The 13,573-nt window shown below is 39.1% G+C and overlaps 1 protein-coding gene and 1 long non-coding RNA gene across 9 annotated transcripts in view; both read right to left on the bottom strand.

Annotated features, from left to right (window-relative positions):
* Nucleotides 1–13,573, bottom strand: part of Rhbdd1 (rhomboid domain containing 1) — a 138,836-nt gene that overhangs the window by 73,608 nt on the left and 51,655 nt on the right. For all 8 annotated transcript variants that reach the window (XM_015481467.2, XM_015481468.2, XM_048808652.1 and 5 more), the window contains one exon: nucleotides 1,725–1,813. In XM_015481467.2, the coding sequence (XP_015336953.1) occupies nucleotides 1,725–1,813 (89 nt within the window). The remainder of the gene's footprint in view (nucleotides 1–1,724; nucleotides 1,814–13,573) is intronic.
* LOC125618265 overlaps nucleotides 4,132–13,573 on the bottom strand; it is a 13,247-nt gene continuing 3,805 nt past the window's right edge. The window contains exons 2-3 of the long non-coding RNA XR_007349517.1: nucleotides 7,040–7,048; nucleotides 4,132–4,231 (exon numbers count right to left, since the gene is read on the bottom strand). This is a non-coding gene — a long non-coding RNA (uncharacterized LOC125618265). The remainder of the gene's footprint in view (nucleotides 4,232–7,039; nucleotides 7,049–13,573) is intronic.

Here is a 13,573-nt window from a genome sequence, read left to right as displayed (position 1 = left end):
ACTGCAGTTCCTTAACGGTTTCTGTTGAGTTAAAACAGTCTTTGCCTCACAAGGTACCAAGCTTGGGTACTGGTACTGCTACACAAGTAGAAATGCTCTGGCTAAAGAGAGGCTTCTCTTGACAAGGGTGTTAGGAGAGTCACACTCCCCACCATTCCTAAGGGATCTTCTCCTTTCTGTCCCTATATAGTTAATTCAGCACAGCTGATGTGCAGAGAGGAAGGGCTGGGGCACCTCCTCAGTGCACTCTCCTCCTCCAAGAGCTGTCAAGACTGCAGCCGCTACAGGCTGGGTCATTTTCGTGATGTTCCTGGGTCACTTCAATTCTCAGTTCATTCTAGATCTTTTCTTCACCAGAAAACAGGCAGAGTGTCCACAGGTTATTTGCAAACTGCCCTGAATGTGTTTCGATTTTTCATATTTAATTTTCTGCTGTGTTACTTCAAAAGCACACTGATGTAAAAATATCTCAACAGGAACAGGCACACTTTTAAGGAAGAAAACTAAGAGTTTAAATGTTATAAATGTGGGGGTGGGGGAAATCCTCTTTAAAAATTAAACCAAGCACTTGCCTAAATTTTGCAACATGTCTGCAGAAAGCTTTAACAGCCACTTAATCCTGAGTGAGACATGCAGAAAAATGAAGTAAACAATGAATTCTTGAGAATCATTTTTCCTTTATCTGTACACATTACTAGATTTCTATAATTAAATTGTATTGAAAAGACAATAAAACTGGACACTTTCATAAATGAAGTTTCGGCTGCCTCCTCCAAGCTTACACAAGGAAATAAGTAATGGGCAAATGCAGGAAAATGGGAAGCTGCTTAGATGCAGCACAGTCTGTAAAAATTATCGCAAAGTAAACGCCACCTGCTAATAGAGGCGACAGCACAGTGCCGAGAAAGCTTTCTAATATCATGAATATTATATGGTTCTCAAGAATACCAGTCATCGGCACAAACTGTGAAAACAAATTCTTTATGGTTCAAGAAAAGGTAAAATAGTCTCAGAAGATTTTCCATGAATAAAAGATGAAATATTGAAACTACATGGTCTATAAAACAAGTGTTTGCAAAACAGTTTCCTTACAAGTCCAAACCAGTATAGCATTTTAAATTAAGAGGTCTAAAAATGCATTTATTTCTAAACAAAGTATTTTCACTGAGCATCAATTTAAAGGAGAAACAAAGAAAAAAAAATAAAGGAAAAAAGCATAAGTCAAGCTTCAAGCCATAATAGACATGGCTTGGCCATGCATGAATATACCTCTTGCCCACCAGGGACTTAGAGGTCATTCTGAATTCTTTAAAATACTAGCCTTGTCCTTCAGTCTAGGTTTGGTTTTCTTTCTTAACTCTGCCTTGCACACTTATTCATCCATGGAATATTTTAGAAAAAATGTACTATTTTAACCTACTTTAGTTCTTTTCATTTTTGAGGAAATTAAAGTTTTCTGTAAGTAGTATTAAGGTTAAGGGTATAAATGTGTTCCAATATTTGTCCCTTAAGAAAGCCTCAGATTTGAAATCTGTGTTTGCATCCACATTGTGGAGCAATGTGAAAAACTATACTGGCTGTTTAATCTCTTGGTTTAAAAAGGAAAGATGAGCATGTTAGGGAATTCCTAAGCTGAACCACAAGAAGATTTGGAGTTGCTTCTGTTCACATTAAAATTAAGATGAACTTCCAACTTGTCATGCCAAAGGCGTTTTGTTCCGTACCTGCACATGTTTCCATAATTTTCTTCAGAGGCCCTTGAGTGTACATTAGTCCAACAAGAATCCCAGCCAGATGCCCTGAGAAGGAAGTCCTAGGAGGGAAGGAGACCCTTTGTGAGTGTTTGTTCTGCTGCTGATTAGAGACATTCTGTCTTCTCATTAGCCTAGTGCATGTCAATTAGTCACAGTCTGCAGGCTTTGTTCCACATCACATCTTTTATGCTGAGCAGCATTTAACTCAGACCAAAGAACAACATTTCCTACCTTAGGAAAAAAAAAAAGCATAATGAATAACAACTACCACATGTTTAAAATGCAACACCCCTCCTAAAGTAAAAGAAGTGGGTTGACTCTTCTAGAGCAGCAGAAGCATTTTGCCAAGACAAGCCATTATATTTCTTGCAGTTTTTCTCTCTTCCTCTCATAACAAAATATCAATGTTTTTCTCTGTTCAGAAGTAAATCTGGAACCATCTAGCCATTGGGGGATGTCTGTGTTAACACTGAGCAGATTGCTACACTTTTCTATACCACTGACTAGTAAGGCAGAAAGTAAATGAAAATCAGCAAAAAGACTGAGATGCCCACATGCACATACCCCCAAATCTGTATTCTTATGCATCTTTCAGTCACCCAGCAAAAAGAAACAAAAATTTATACTTCAAACTTGAAAGATAAGTTAAGGCAATGGATTGGTTCCATTCTTCTTGAACTAGCATCTAAGACTGGCAATCACTTATAAAATTTATTTTCAAGGTACATTTCTACCAAAAGTACAACACCCCCAGAGAACCCGTGGTACTTCATTCGTTGTGGGCTATGGGTTATTTCTGCAGACCTCACTGGTTAAACAATGTCCTAGTCAAGAGTTGAAGAAGTTACTAGAGATTCTCTTAATGACCTCCATGTTTTACCACAAAGATGAGTCCTACACAGTGAGTTCTATCTGCCACCTTTTGACACAATCACATTCCCATCTTCACCTTAAACTGGACTTTTCTTAGGTCTCACTTTTGTATCAGTTGCCAGGCCCCATCTCCTTTATATTGCTTCTCACAGCTCAGCCTTTCCACTATAGCTATGCTTTTAGCCCTCATAGGTTCCTGCCTGAACTACTTAGAAAAGCCCAGGTTAGGCACAAGGCAGGTCCTAAGTAAGTATATGTTGCGGGAGTAAAGAATATATCAAAGAAAACCATCCAGCTTATGTCCTTGTCACCCAGCTCTTGCTCTTTAGTGTATCCCACATACTTTGCTTATCTTCCTAAGACAGAGAGGGCAAATCATGTCACTACTATCCTCTGAAAGTCACCAGCTTACTTACAGAATACCTAGCATGCACTCAAGGCCTTTGAATGTGTGGTCTCACCCATCTCTTTCCTCTAATCTCATCAGCCCCTACACCCATCTCCACACACCCCAAGCACTGATAAGTGACCACAAGACTAAGGGTAAATGCACCTGTCATAAAAATATGCCCCAGTTGAAGAGTCACTGCTGCTTCTACCTTTATTATAGTATGTATCCAGTCTACTGGGTAGCAAGGTATTTACATGTTTGCTCCTCTGTCCATCTTCTGTGTTTAGATCTCACACACAAACACTCTGAGGGTAATAATGGTGTTATGTACCATTATAAGCTCAAACACACCAAAATAAATGAATAGATTTCCGCAACTTGGGGGAATGATTTCCCTTCTCCAGAAGGAGGGCAACTGAGAGTTAGAAAAGATCCTGATGTAAACTCCAAGAGTACAGTGATCCTTGTAGTTTTTGCATAGGTATTCCACACACATAAGACAGTGCCTGGCAATGATAGGCACTCAAACAGGCGTAGAATGAATGATTCAAGCGCACCAGAATCATTTCATCAAAAGCTTCAGTAGGCAAGTTAAAACCACTAGATCTTCAACTTAGAGTGCTCACTGAGACATGGTAGTCTGAGTTAAAACTGACACACTTTGTCTACTGCAATAGTGACATAGAGGGGAAAGCCCGAGATGCCATAAGAAAGACAGGTATAAGTTATTCCATTGTCTCAGAACTATGGAAAGACTCGTTGTCTCTCAGGAAAAGAATAGGCAATGAGGAAGGAACACTTGGAAAAAAAAAAAAAGATGACCAGAAACTTCTGTAGACAGGCGAGCACTGCTGCTTGTCCCCATCAGTCAACTAAATGTCACCACTGCCCAGACAAGCCCCCATGTGCTGAAAGTCACACATATGTACACATGTGCCACAAACACAACTGTTCCCTCGTGACACTGATTATTTTCTTCTACCTCACAGTATATATAACTAGACATTAACAACAAAGGATTGGACATTGGTTTCCCATTTCCTGGAAAGAACACTATGAACTTGGCTCTGCTTTAGCCAAACCTGCCCCCCTAAAAAAAAAAAAAAAAAAAANTGTGACACAAGGACATCTATACAGGTTCTGGCATGCCATCCCCAAATGACAAATGCTTCTTTTTAGCACCGCAACTTGTCTGAAACTAACATTCCCAATTCTTGATTTCAGCACTTGTCAGATTCCTAATTTTAGGGGTGAGTTAGGAAATTTAACCTTAATATTTCTGCCCTACACAGGGGACTCCTCAGATATTGAACTTTTGCTTGACTGAGAGGAATCCATGAGGTGCTATCTGGCCAGACTTAAGTGGATTCTATTTCCTTGGTTCTCCCTTTCTCTGAGGGCCTCTTATTTTATTGTCCCCTCTTCTAGATAATTCTCCTTTGATTTGAGTACTTTGAGGTTCCTTGACAAGGAGGTTGGAGCAAAGTTCCAAGGGTGAAATTACAGTGTGTTAAGAGTGAGGGGAAAATTTGTCTTATTTTTCCCTACATGGGATACAACACTGTGAAATTCAATCTTCAACTGAAGGCCCTGCAATTCTCCTAAAACATAGTTTTTTGTTTCCTTCTTTAACGAGGTTTAAGCTAGCGTTAATAAATTAAAAAGAGAAATTGCTTGTCTGTCCACTTCAGCTTTGTTTTATGCCCATTTCATATTGTTGTCTGTGTTGTAATTCATACTTTTGATACCATTTCTGATGTGTAAAATTGGTTGTCTTGTAAATATCTTATAAAGAGTTCAATTGTAAATAAACTATTGTGGCTGTTAAAAAAATAAAAAATAAAAAAAATAAAATTCAACTTTTAGTACTTCTTTCAGTTAATGTTTAAGGAAAAAAAAAAAACTTCTGGTTTTTGTGTATCCTAACAGGTCTTTATTTTGGCATTCTACTTTTGATGATAAGTATAGGATCTACTGCTGCTAGTGATAAACATACTGTCAAATGGATAGTCATTCCTCTGTAGCAATCTGTCTTTTCTTCCAGCTTTTAAGAGTTCCTCCTTATTTTGGACATACTTTCATTATACCACAATCCTTCTGGTTGTAGATTTGTTTTATTTAGCCTGCATGCAATTTGCTGTGCTTCTCAATATAAGGTCTCAAGTGTTTCTACAACTTTGGAAAATGTTCAGTCATTAATTTTTGTCCCATGGACCTCTGGATATGCACTACTTACATATTTCTTAACAACATATTTAAATATGCATTTATGAGAAAAAATTTAAAATTAAAATTATTAAAGATAGAAATACTTCAAGTCAATGTTGCTACTCCTTATTTATAAGTGATAATAATGGTGGAAAGCAATTTTGGAGTACAACTAAGATTAAGATATTATTATGGATATCAATTATACAAACTACATGCATATATCATTAATATCAACAGTGTTCTTTCCTATTAAGCCAACATAACTGATCCTCAGCCCTTTAAGAGGTTATTTGTAAGGTTAAGCTAAATGATTATGCAAAATGTGCCTGCTCTCATGTGCCACTGTTCAAGACTAAAAAACTAGAGTTATGATTGAAAGCTGTGACAAGCTATAAAGGTCCTCCTCTGTTAAACAACAAATTCTTTCTACAGTTAAAGAGGCTGTCCTCTCAAGCATGGCTCAGAAAGCAGAAAATGTATTACTCTAAGACATAATCTCATGGTATATGCAGAGCAAATGACCTCATTAAGGATGTAAATTGCTGGAGAGGCAGTGTTGGACAAGATAAGGGAACAAGGTAAGGGAAGAGTCAGTCAGTGAGAAGCAGCCTATTGTACTTTCCATAATTTCTTTCTATAAAAGCTTATAATACCAGGTTGGGGACTGGGCTGACTAGAAACTCTGGGGTTTGTTGATCTTAATAAATCCTACATTAGCAGCAATGTAACAAGATATAGTGAGAATTTTCAGGTTTTTACATATTAATGCCACTAGGGAATCTCTTGACAGGGCTGCTTTTTCCCAAGACACACTGTTCTTAACTCACCTGTTTCCTGTCCTTGATGCCTTCTTCAACCATTATCACAGCACAGTCTTTGGCAATGGAAACTTGAGAGGGACTTGCTCTATGTGCTCCCTCTTCGCCATGCCCCCTAGCTCTCTCACTCCCATCGCCTTTAGCCACAGAAGCAAAACCAGCCACTTTCCAATATGACATCCCCCAAAGCAAATGTTGGCAGTGCACCCTCCACTATCTATTTTGGTTTATTAAACAAGGCACCAGTTGCATATATGGGGCTGGGAGCTGACCACTGACATTTACTTGAGGCACAACCATGATCTGCATAAAAACAACAGCTTTAAAAAGAAAAAAAAAGTCAAGTTTATTATACAAAAAGCTTCCAAGATAATCAATGATGCCTATCAACTCCTTGGCTCTCAATTCCATGCCCTTACACATGCAACAAGACAATTCCCTGAACTGGTTCCATTAAGTAGTATTCATTCAAATATTTATTAACTAATAAATATACAAGACAAAAACAGTCTCTGCCTCCTGAAGCTTATAATTTAGTGTTTAGTGTCTACACACACACACACCCAAAAAATTGTGGTAAGTTTAAGAAAAGTGAGTCAACTTTCCCCCAAAGTCATATGGGATGGCTCTTCAAGGTGTCATCTGAAATGACATTGTAGGTTTTAGAGCCAGCATACCCAGAGGTGGCAAAGAGAGCTTCAGGCTGAGTCAAGTATTTATGGAACAGCTTGAAGCAAGGAGAATATTGTGTTTTTAAAATACTGAGATTGCTCTTAGATGGCTTAGCATAATAAGCAAAGATCACAGGCCAGAAGTACTGCATGACATGAATTTGGACAACAGGCAAAAGTCAGATCATACAGGCCTTATATATGGCAATAAGAAATTCGTTGTTTTTTAAGTATAATGGAAAGCTACTAGAGAATGTTTAACAGGATAATTGGGAGAGGGGAGCATGAAAGGGGAGTGTACTAGGAATTAAATCCTGGGACACTTTTCCACTGAGCCATACCCTGGCATTTTTAATTTTTTATTTTGAGGCAGGGTCTTACTAAGTTGCTTAGGGCCTCACTAAGTTGCTGAGACTGGCCTTGAACTTATAATCCTCCTGTCTTAGCTTTCTGAGTCACTGGGATAACAGGCTACCTAAACACGTCTAGCTATTACTAAATTCTTTAGCAGTCTATGTTGTTATTCTAATAGCTGTCAAAACAAAATGAAAGGTTGGGTCAAATTAAATGAAAACAACAAATGACATAATGTACAAAATAAATGAACCTCTTTAACAAAGGTTAAAATTGGTGAAATTGTTAGTGAGCCTCGTTTTCTGTCTTCATCAGACATTTTCCTTAGCCAGACACATCCTGGAGTTTTCGTCCCCATATCTTCCATATGTGATCCTGAGTAGACCCCATCTGCTAAAATCCTTCCATCTGCTCTGCACCACACCATGACCATTCCTGCCTCTAAGACAATCCAGAAAAGTAGTTGAGAGTACAGGGACTGACTAGTGAGACACCTCATTCCTCAAGAGCTTTCCAGAGCCCCCTACTGCCTTAGTTCATGCTACTCTCTGGCTTAGGCAGGCCCTGATTCAGCCCATTTTAACAACTGTAATGAGCAAGTCTGAATAACATGAAAACTTCACCCTAATCCACCAGCCCTTTGGTATCTCCCTAATGTTTCAAGAATAAAAGTTACACAAGGCTTGTAAAGCTCTTCATGTGTTTCTGTCTGACTCTCCAGCCTTCTTTTCCCCTATTGCCAGTCCCCAGAGCAAATGAGCCATTCCCAAAAAGCCACAGTTCCACCCTAAATTTAGAACCTGCATGCACTATTTTATTTGCCTCTCACTTCACCCAGCTAACACCACACCCCACTTGGGCCACAGGTTTCCCTCAGGACTTGAAAAAGGCTACTCCTCCAGCTACTGCAGGATCCTCTGCATTCTTCTAGCATTTGGAATTTCAAGTTGTCTGCCACTGTCATGATGCTTAGTCCACTGGCTTTCAAACCCATCACACCCAAAGCCCCCTTAGAATCCAAATATTTAGTAATGCTCCCCTATTTGCTTAAAATTGACAAAAAGTATAACTTACAGACATACTTATGAAAATTCAGATACATACACATGCAATCACAACATAATGCTCTAGCTATAAAAACAAAAAAACATATGCTGGGTACAGTGACACAAGCCTGTAATCCAGCTATGCAGAAGTCTGAAGCAAGAAGATCATAAGTATGAGGCCAGCCTGGGCAACTTAACAAAATTTAGGAAAAAAGACTGGGAATACAGCACAGGATAGAGCATCTCTGGGTTCAATCCCCAGGACGAGAGAGAGAGGGGGGCAGGGAGGGAGAGAGAAATAGAAACAGTAACAAAATACTATGAATTATAAATGCTTCAGCACAACACTACCAGGAGACATATCAAGTAGTTCTTTGCTTGTGCTTTGTATGGAATCTGCATAAAAATGGGAATAACAAATGCAGGCAGTTACAGTTGGGCTTTCTGTGACTCAAACATCACACTCACAGTTCCAATGGTGATGTGATCTTATATGAGGATAAATAATTCTTGATTCTAAAAAAAAAAAACAACGCACAATTTTCCTTCAATTTACATTTACAATTCAATTTACAATTTCCCTGGAAAAGTCATTATATATGAAATCTATGCAAAACATTGTGTTTATATGAAAAGTACAATTAGGTTTTTAGGTTCAGATAATCATAAACAGGTTTTTCACCTACATGAATGTTCTTTCAACAGACCAGGCATGTGCATGCACATGCATGTACACATGAAAACCAGTCTTGGTGCAGGGGACTGTCCTACAAGCTGCAAAACAGCATATACCTTTGGCGCCTGAACACCAATGCCAGTAGCACCCCTACTAATCATGATAACTAAAAACAACTCAGTAAATTTCCAAAATTCCCCCTAGGGACCAAGCCACCCATTCCAGTGGAAAACCACTGGCTTACAGAATATGCTTATTAAATGTTTGCTGAATTGATGACCTTTAATCATGAGGCCCCAAAATATTTCTTTACAAAGCACTACTTGTGTGACTACACTATACACAAATTCCAAGGATTCCAAGTAAATCTACAACATATTGAAGTGATATACAAGAAAATTTCCCAGCACAACTAAAATGCACATGGGGAGTTAGACTATTTGAAAGAGGTCATGATGACTTCCATATTGCACTGTGGTGGAATAAATGCAACCTGGCATGTGAAAAGCACTCTGCCATCTGCTATTAGCGTAGACAAAAATATTTCTGGATGCCACATGAATGATTATTTGTACATCACCTCCAGAAAGTAAATATAAAATGAAAGAGAGGGTAGATTGTTTATAGCCTGATTTTAACATGTGCTACTGTTATGAAGCAAATAGAGGATATTCTTGTGAGCTTAGCTTTTTGGAAGAATTTTCAGAAGCAGTGCCATAGGTAGAAATTCCATGGCTCTAAGATAGTCAGGCTTTTTAACAATACAAGTAGAGACTGACTTGGTTGACCTCCACAAAGGATGGTAAGAAAGAGTCTCAACTATGGAACTGATATCTACATATTCCTTACACACACCATAACTAACATGAATGAGCCGGGCTGTTCTTCCTAGGTCCAAGACTTAGTCTGCCAGTTCTCAACCCTAGCTGTACATCCAAATCCTTTAAAACGTTCTAAAAGTTCCTTGGGCCCAACTCCTAGAAATTATGCAAAATTGCTGCAGGGTAGGACCCTGACATTGTTTTGTTTATTCTTTTTTGGCAGTAGTGTTTTTACTCTGTAGGTGAATCTGAAGTGCTGAGGATTATTGATCTTAACCCCCAATTCTAATTCCAATAGCGAGATATCAGCTGCCATATCAGGCCAATAAGAAAAACATTTTGGGCCGGTCGTGGTGATGCACAACTGTAATCCCAGTGGCTCTGGAGGCTGAGGCAGGAGGATCACATGTTCAAAGCCAGCCTCAGCAAAAGTGAGGCACTAAGCAACTCAGTGAGACCCTGTCTCTAATAAAATACAAAACAGGGCTGGGGATGTGGCTCAGTGATCCAGTGCTCCTGAGTTCAATCTGTGGTATCCTCAAAACAAAAACAAAAACATTTGGGGAGTAGGCAAGACTCTGAACTTCACAATTTATCCCACAGAAGTAACATCTGTTTCCCTTCTTGGTAAGTGATCTTAACATATTCTAATGCTAAATGAGTAAGTACAGCTTTGCAAATGCATGTAAATAAACATATGAGCTTATTTTAAAAAGATTTACAAGTTATTTGGACTTATTTTAAAAAGTCATATGGCCAAAGATGACAATAGTGCAGAGTTGAGGTAATCCTTGAATCCCTAGATTCAACACAAAGACTGAGAGAAAAACTGGATCATAAAGTTTAAAGTCTGGTATTATGATGCCTCCTGCTTCACTTTTCTCACAGGAGGCATCACAATACCAGAGTTTAAATCATACAACAGAGTTATAGTAACAAAAACAGCGTGGTATTGGCACCAAAACAGACATGAAGACCAATGGTAAAGAATACAAGATACAGAGACAAATCCACATGTTATCTCATATTAGACAAAAGTGTCATAAACATACACTGGAGAAAAGGCAGGTCTTCACTAAATGGTGCTGGGAAAATTGGAAATCCATATGTAGTGAAGTGAAATTAGACCCCTATCTCTCATCCTGCACAAAACTCAACTCAAAATGGATCACAGATTTAGGGACTAGAACAGAGATCCTGTGCCTAATAGAAGAAAAAGTAAGCCCAAATCTTCACCATGTTAGCCTAGGAACCGAAGTCCTCAACAAGACTCCTAAAGCGCATGAAGTAAAATCAAGAATCAATAAATGGGATGGTATCAAACTAAAAAACCTCTTCACAGCAAAGGAAGCAATCCAGAATGTGAAGGAAGAGCCTATGGAATGGGAGAAAATCTTTACCACCTCTACCTTAGGTAAAGCATTAATCTCCAGGATATATAAAGAAATTCAAAAAATTTAACACCAGAAAAACATATAACCCTATCAATAAATGGGCTAAGGAACTGAATAGATATTTCACAGAAGAACTAATATAATCGGTCAACAAAAATATGAAAAAATGTTCAACATCACTAGCAATTAGAGAAATGAAAATTAAAACTACACTGAGATTCCATCTCTCTCCAGTCAGAATGGCAATTATCAACAAGTAACAACAAATGTTGGCAAGGATATGGGGGAAAAGGTTCATTCATACATTGCTGGCAGGACTGCAGATTGCTGCAACCACTCTGGAAAGCAGTAAGGAGATTCCTCAGAAAACTTGGAATGGAACCTCCATTTGACCCAGTTATCCCACTCCTCAGTTTATATCCAAAGGACTTAAAATCAGCATACTACAGTAATGCAGCCATATCAATGTTTATAGAAGCTCAATTCACAAAAACTAAACTATGGAACCAACCTAGATGTCCTTCAACAGATGAATGGATAAAGAAAATGTGGTGTATATACACAATGGAATATTATTACTCAGCCATAAAGAAGAATGAAATTATGGCATTTGCAGGTGAATGGATGGAACTGGAGACTATCATGCTAAGTGAAATAAGCCAATCCTCCAAAAGCAAAGACTGAATATTCTCTCTGATATGCAGATAGTAATGCACAATGGAGGGGGGTGGTCATTGGATTAGACAAAGAAGAATGAAGGTAATGGAGGGGCAATAGGAACAGGAAAGACAGTAGAATGAATAAGAACTAACTTTCCTATGTTCCTATATGAATATATAATCAGTGTAACTCCACATCATGTACAACCACAAGATTGGGAAGTTATATTCCATTTATATATAATATGTCAAAATACATTTTACTGTCATGTATATGTAAAAAGAACAAAGTTTTAAAAAGTTAAAAAAAATAGTTAGAATATAATTTCAGAAAAGGCAAGTTCTGTTTTAGTTAAATCTGATATGAATCAAAATTCTGACTATGAGAAACAGAAATGCCTCATCTACTACATGACTCAAAGACCTGAACATGCCATCAATACCACATTCTGCTTCTATAGCATCTTTATTTGGGACATCTATGAGGCACAGTTAAGGTTAAACAAGAGCACAGAAACATCAGCTACAAAGCTCTGAATAGTGACTATTAGACGTGAATCTGTGCATGCAATACAACCTGTAGGCTGAACATTGGGACAAAAGTGATGCTAGTGAAGACACAGACTCAAATGGGCCCATCTTGCAATAGCATACAATCAAAGAAACATTCTCTCACCTCCAATGGAGTCCCACAAGGGACAGATAGTTCCTCATCTCCCTTCTTGGCAGCTCACCACAGGCATGTAACCTCAATCATCTAATGGGAGGATAGCTACACCTTGAACCTAAAGCTGAGAATCTAGTGATGAGAGTCCAATAAAGCAATGGTCAATGACAACAAGTGAACAGCCAGTTCTCTAAGTTTTTCCAGTTTGGTCCTTCAGCACTCTCTTAGAAGTGACCAGATATCCTTCCAATAGGTTCTTCTATTAGTTATGTCTGCCAGAGTAAATGCCAAGGAGATAGTGGCTCTATTTTCCTAGGATTAATACCCACAAGATGATGTTAAGACAGGAGTTGATGGCAGTCAGCTGTCGCCATTCTCTTCTGAGAATGAAGCTGTGGTAGACAGACTTTAACATGATCACAGGTGATCCCTAATGGACTCATGCCCTTGATAATTCCCTCACTCTGAGCATGGGTACAACCTGTGACTTGTTTCTAACCAACAGAATATAGAATGTCACTTCCATGAATGTAATATCAGACTTTAATTTCTGCCCCACCAGCAGATTCTTCTTTAAAGGAAGCTGCCATATTGTGAGCCATTCTAGGGAGATAGTCAAGGGGCAAAAAACTGTGGGCAGCCTCTAGAAGCCACTTGTCAAAAGAAACTAACTTTATTTTTAGAACCACACACGCCAAACAAAACAGCCTCTCAGGAAAAATCCTCAGAGCCTCAACTGCCACCACTGGCTTTCCACAAGCCTCTCTCTCCCACACAAGCTTCTCTCCACCTCCCACAATCCTCCTGCTCTTGAGGCCGATTGGCTGGGTCACGTGGGCGGAGCCAAAAAAGTCCCCCAATGAGCAGCTCCGTGGTCTGAAAGGGCAGGGAAACAGCCCAATGAGCATCACTGCAGAGGAGCCAATCAGCTAGATGTTGCTGGGGCCGAGGAGCCAATCAGCTAGATGTTGCTGGGGCCGCTGTGAGCCAATCATCAGCCGGCAGCTGGTTGCTGGCAGCTGGAAGTTTGCTGGGGCCCCTTCGGCTGTGGCTCTCAACATCTCCCCCTCTCTGTTTAAACAACAAGCATGTGGCTTAGGGACCGTGCCTGCCTTAGGTTGTCCAATAGTACATATGGTCCTTACCCGTTAGGTTGGTACCATTGCAATTGGATCTTACCCGTCACTGACTACCGGTCCAATATACAGCCACACCTGTGGAGAGGTCTTTGTACCAGC

This window comes from Marmota marmota, unplaced genomic scaffold, assembly GCF_001458135.2.
Source record: "Marmota marmota marmota unplaced genomic scaffold, marMar, whole genome shotgun sequence".
Classification (NCBI taxonomy): domain Eukaryota; kingdom Metazoa; phylum Chordata; class Mammalia; order Rodentia; family Sciuridae; genus Marmota; species Marmota marmota.
Note: the sequence above shows the minus strand (reverse complement) of the source record. Positions and strands in the feature narration are given on the sequence as shown.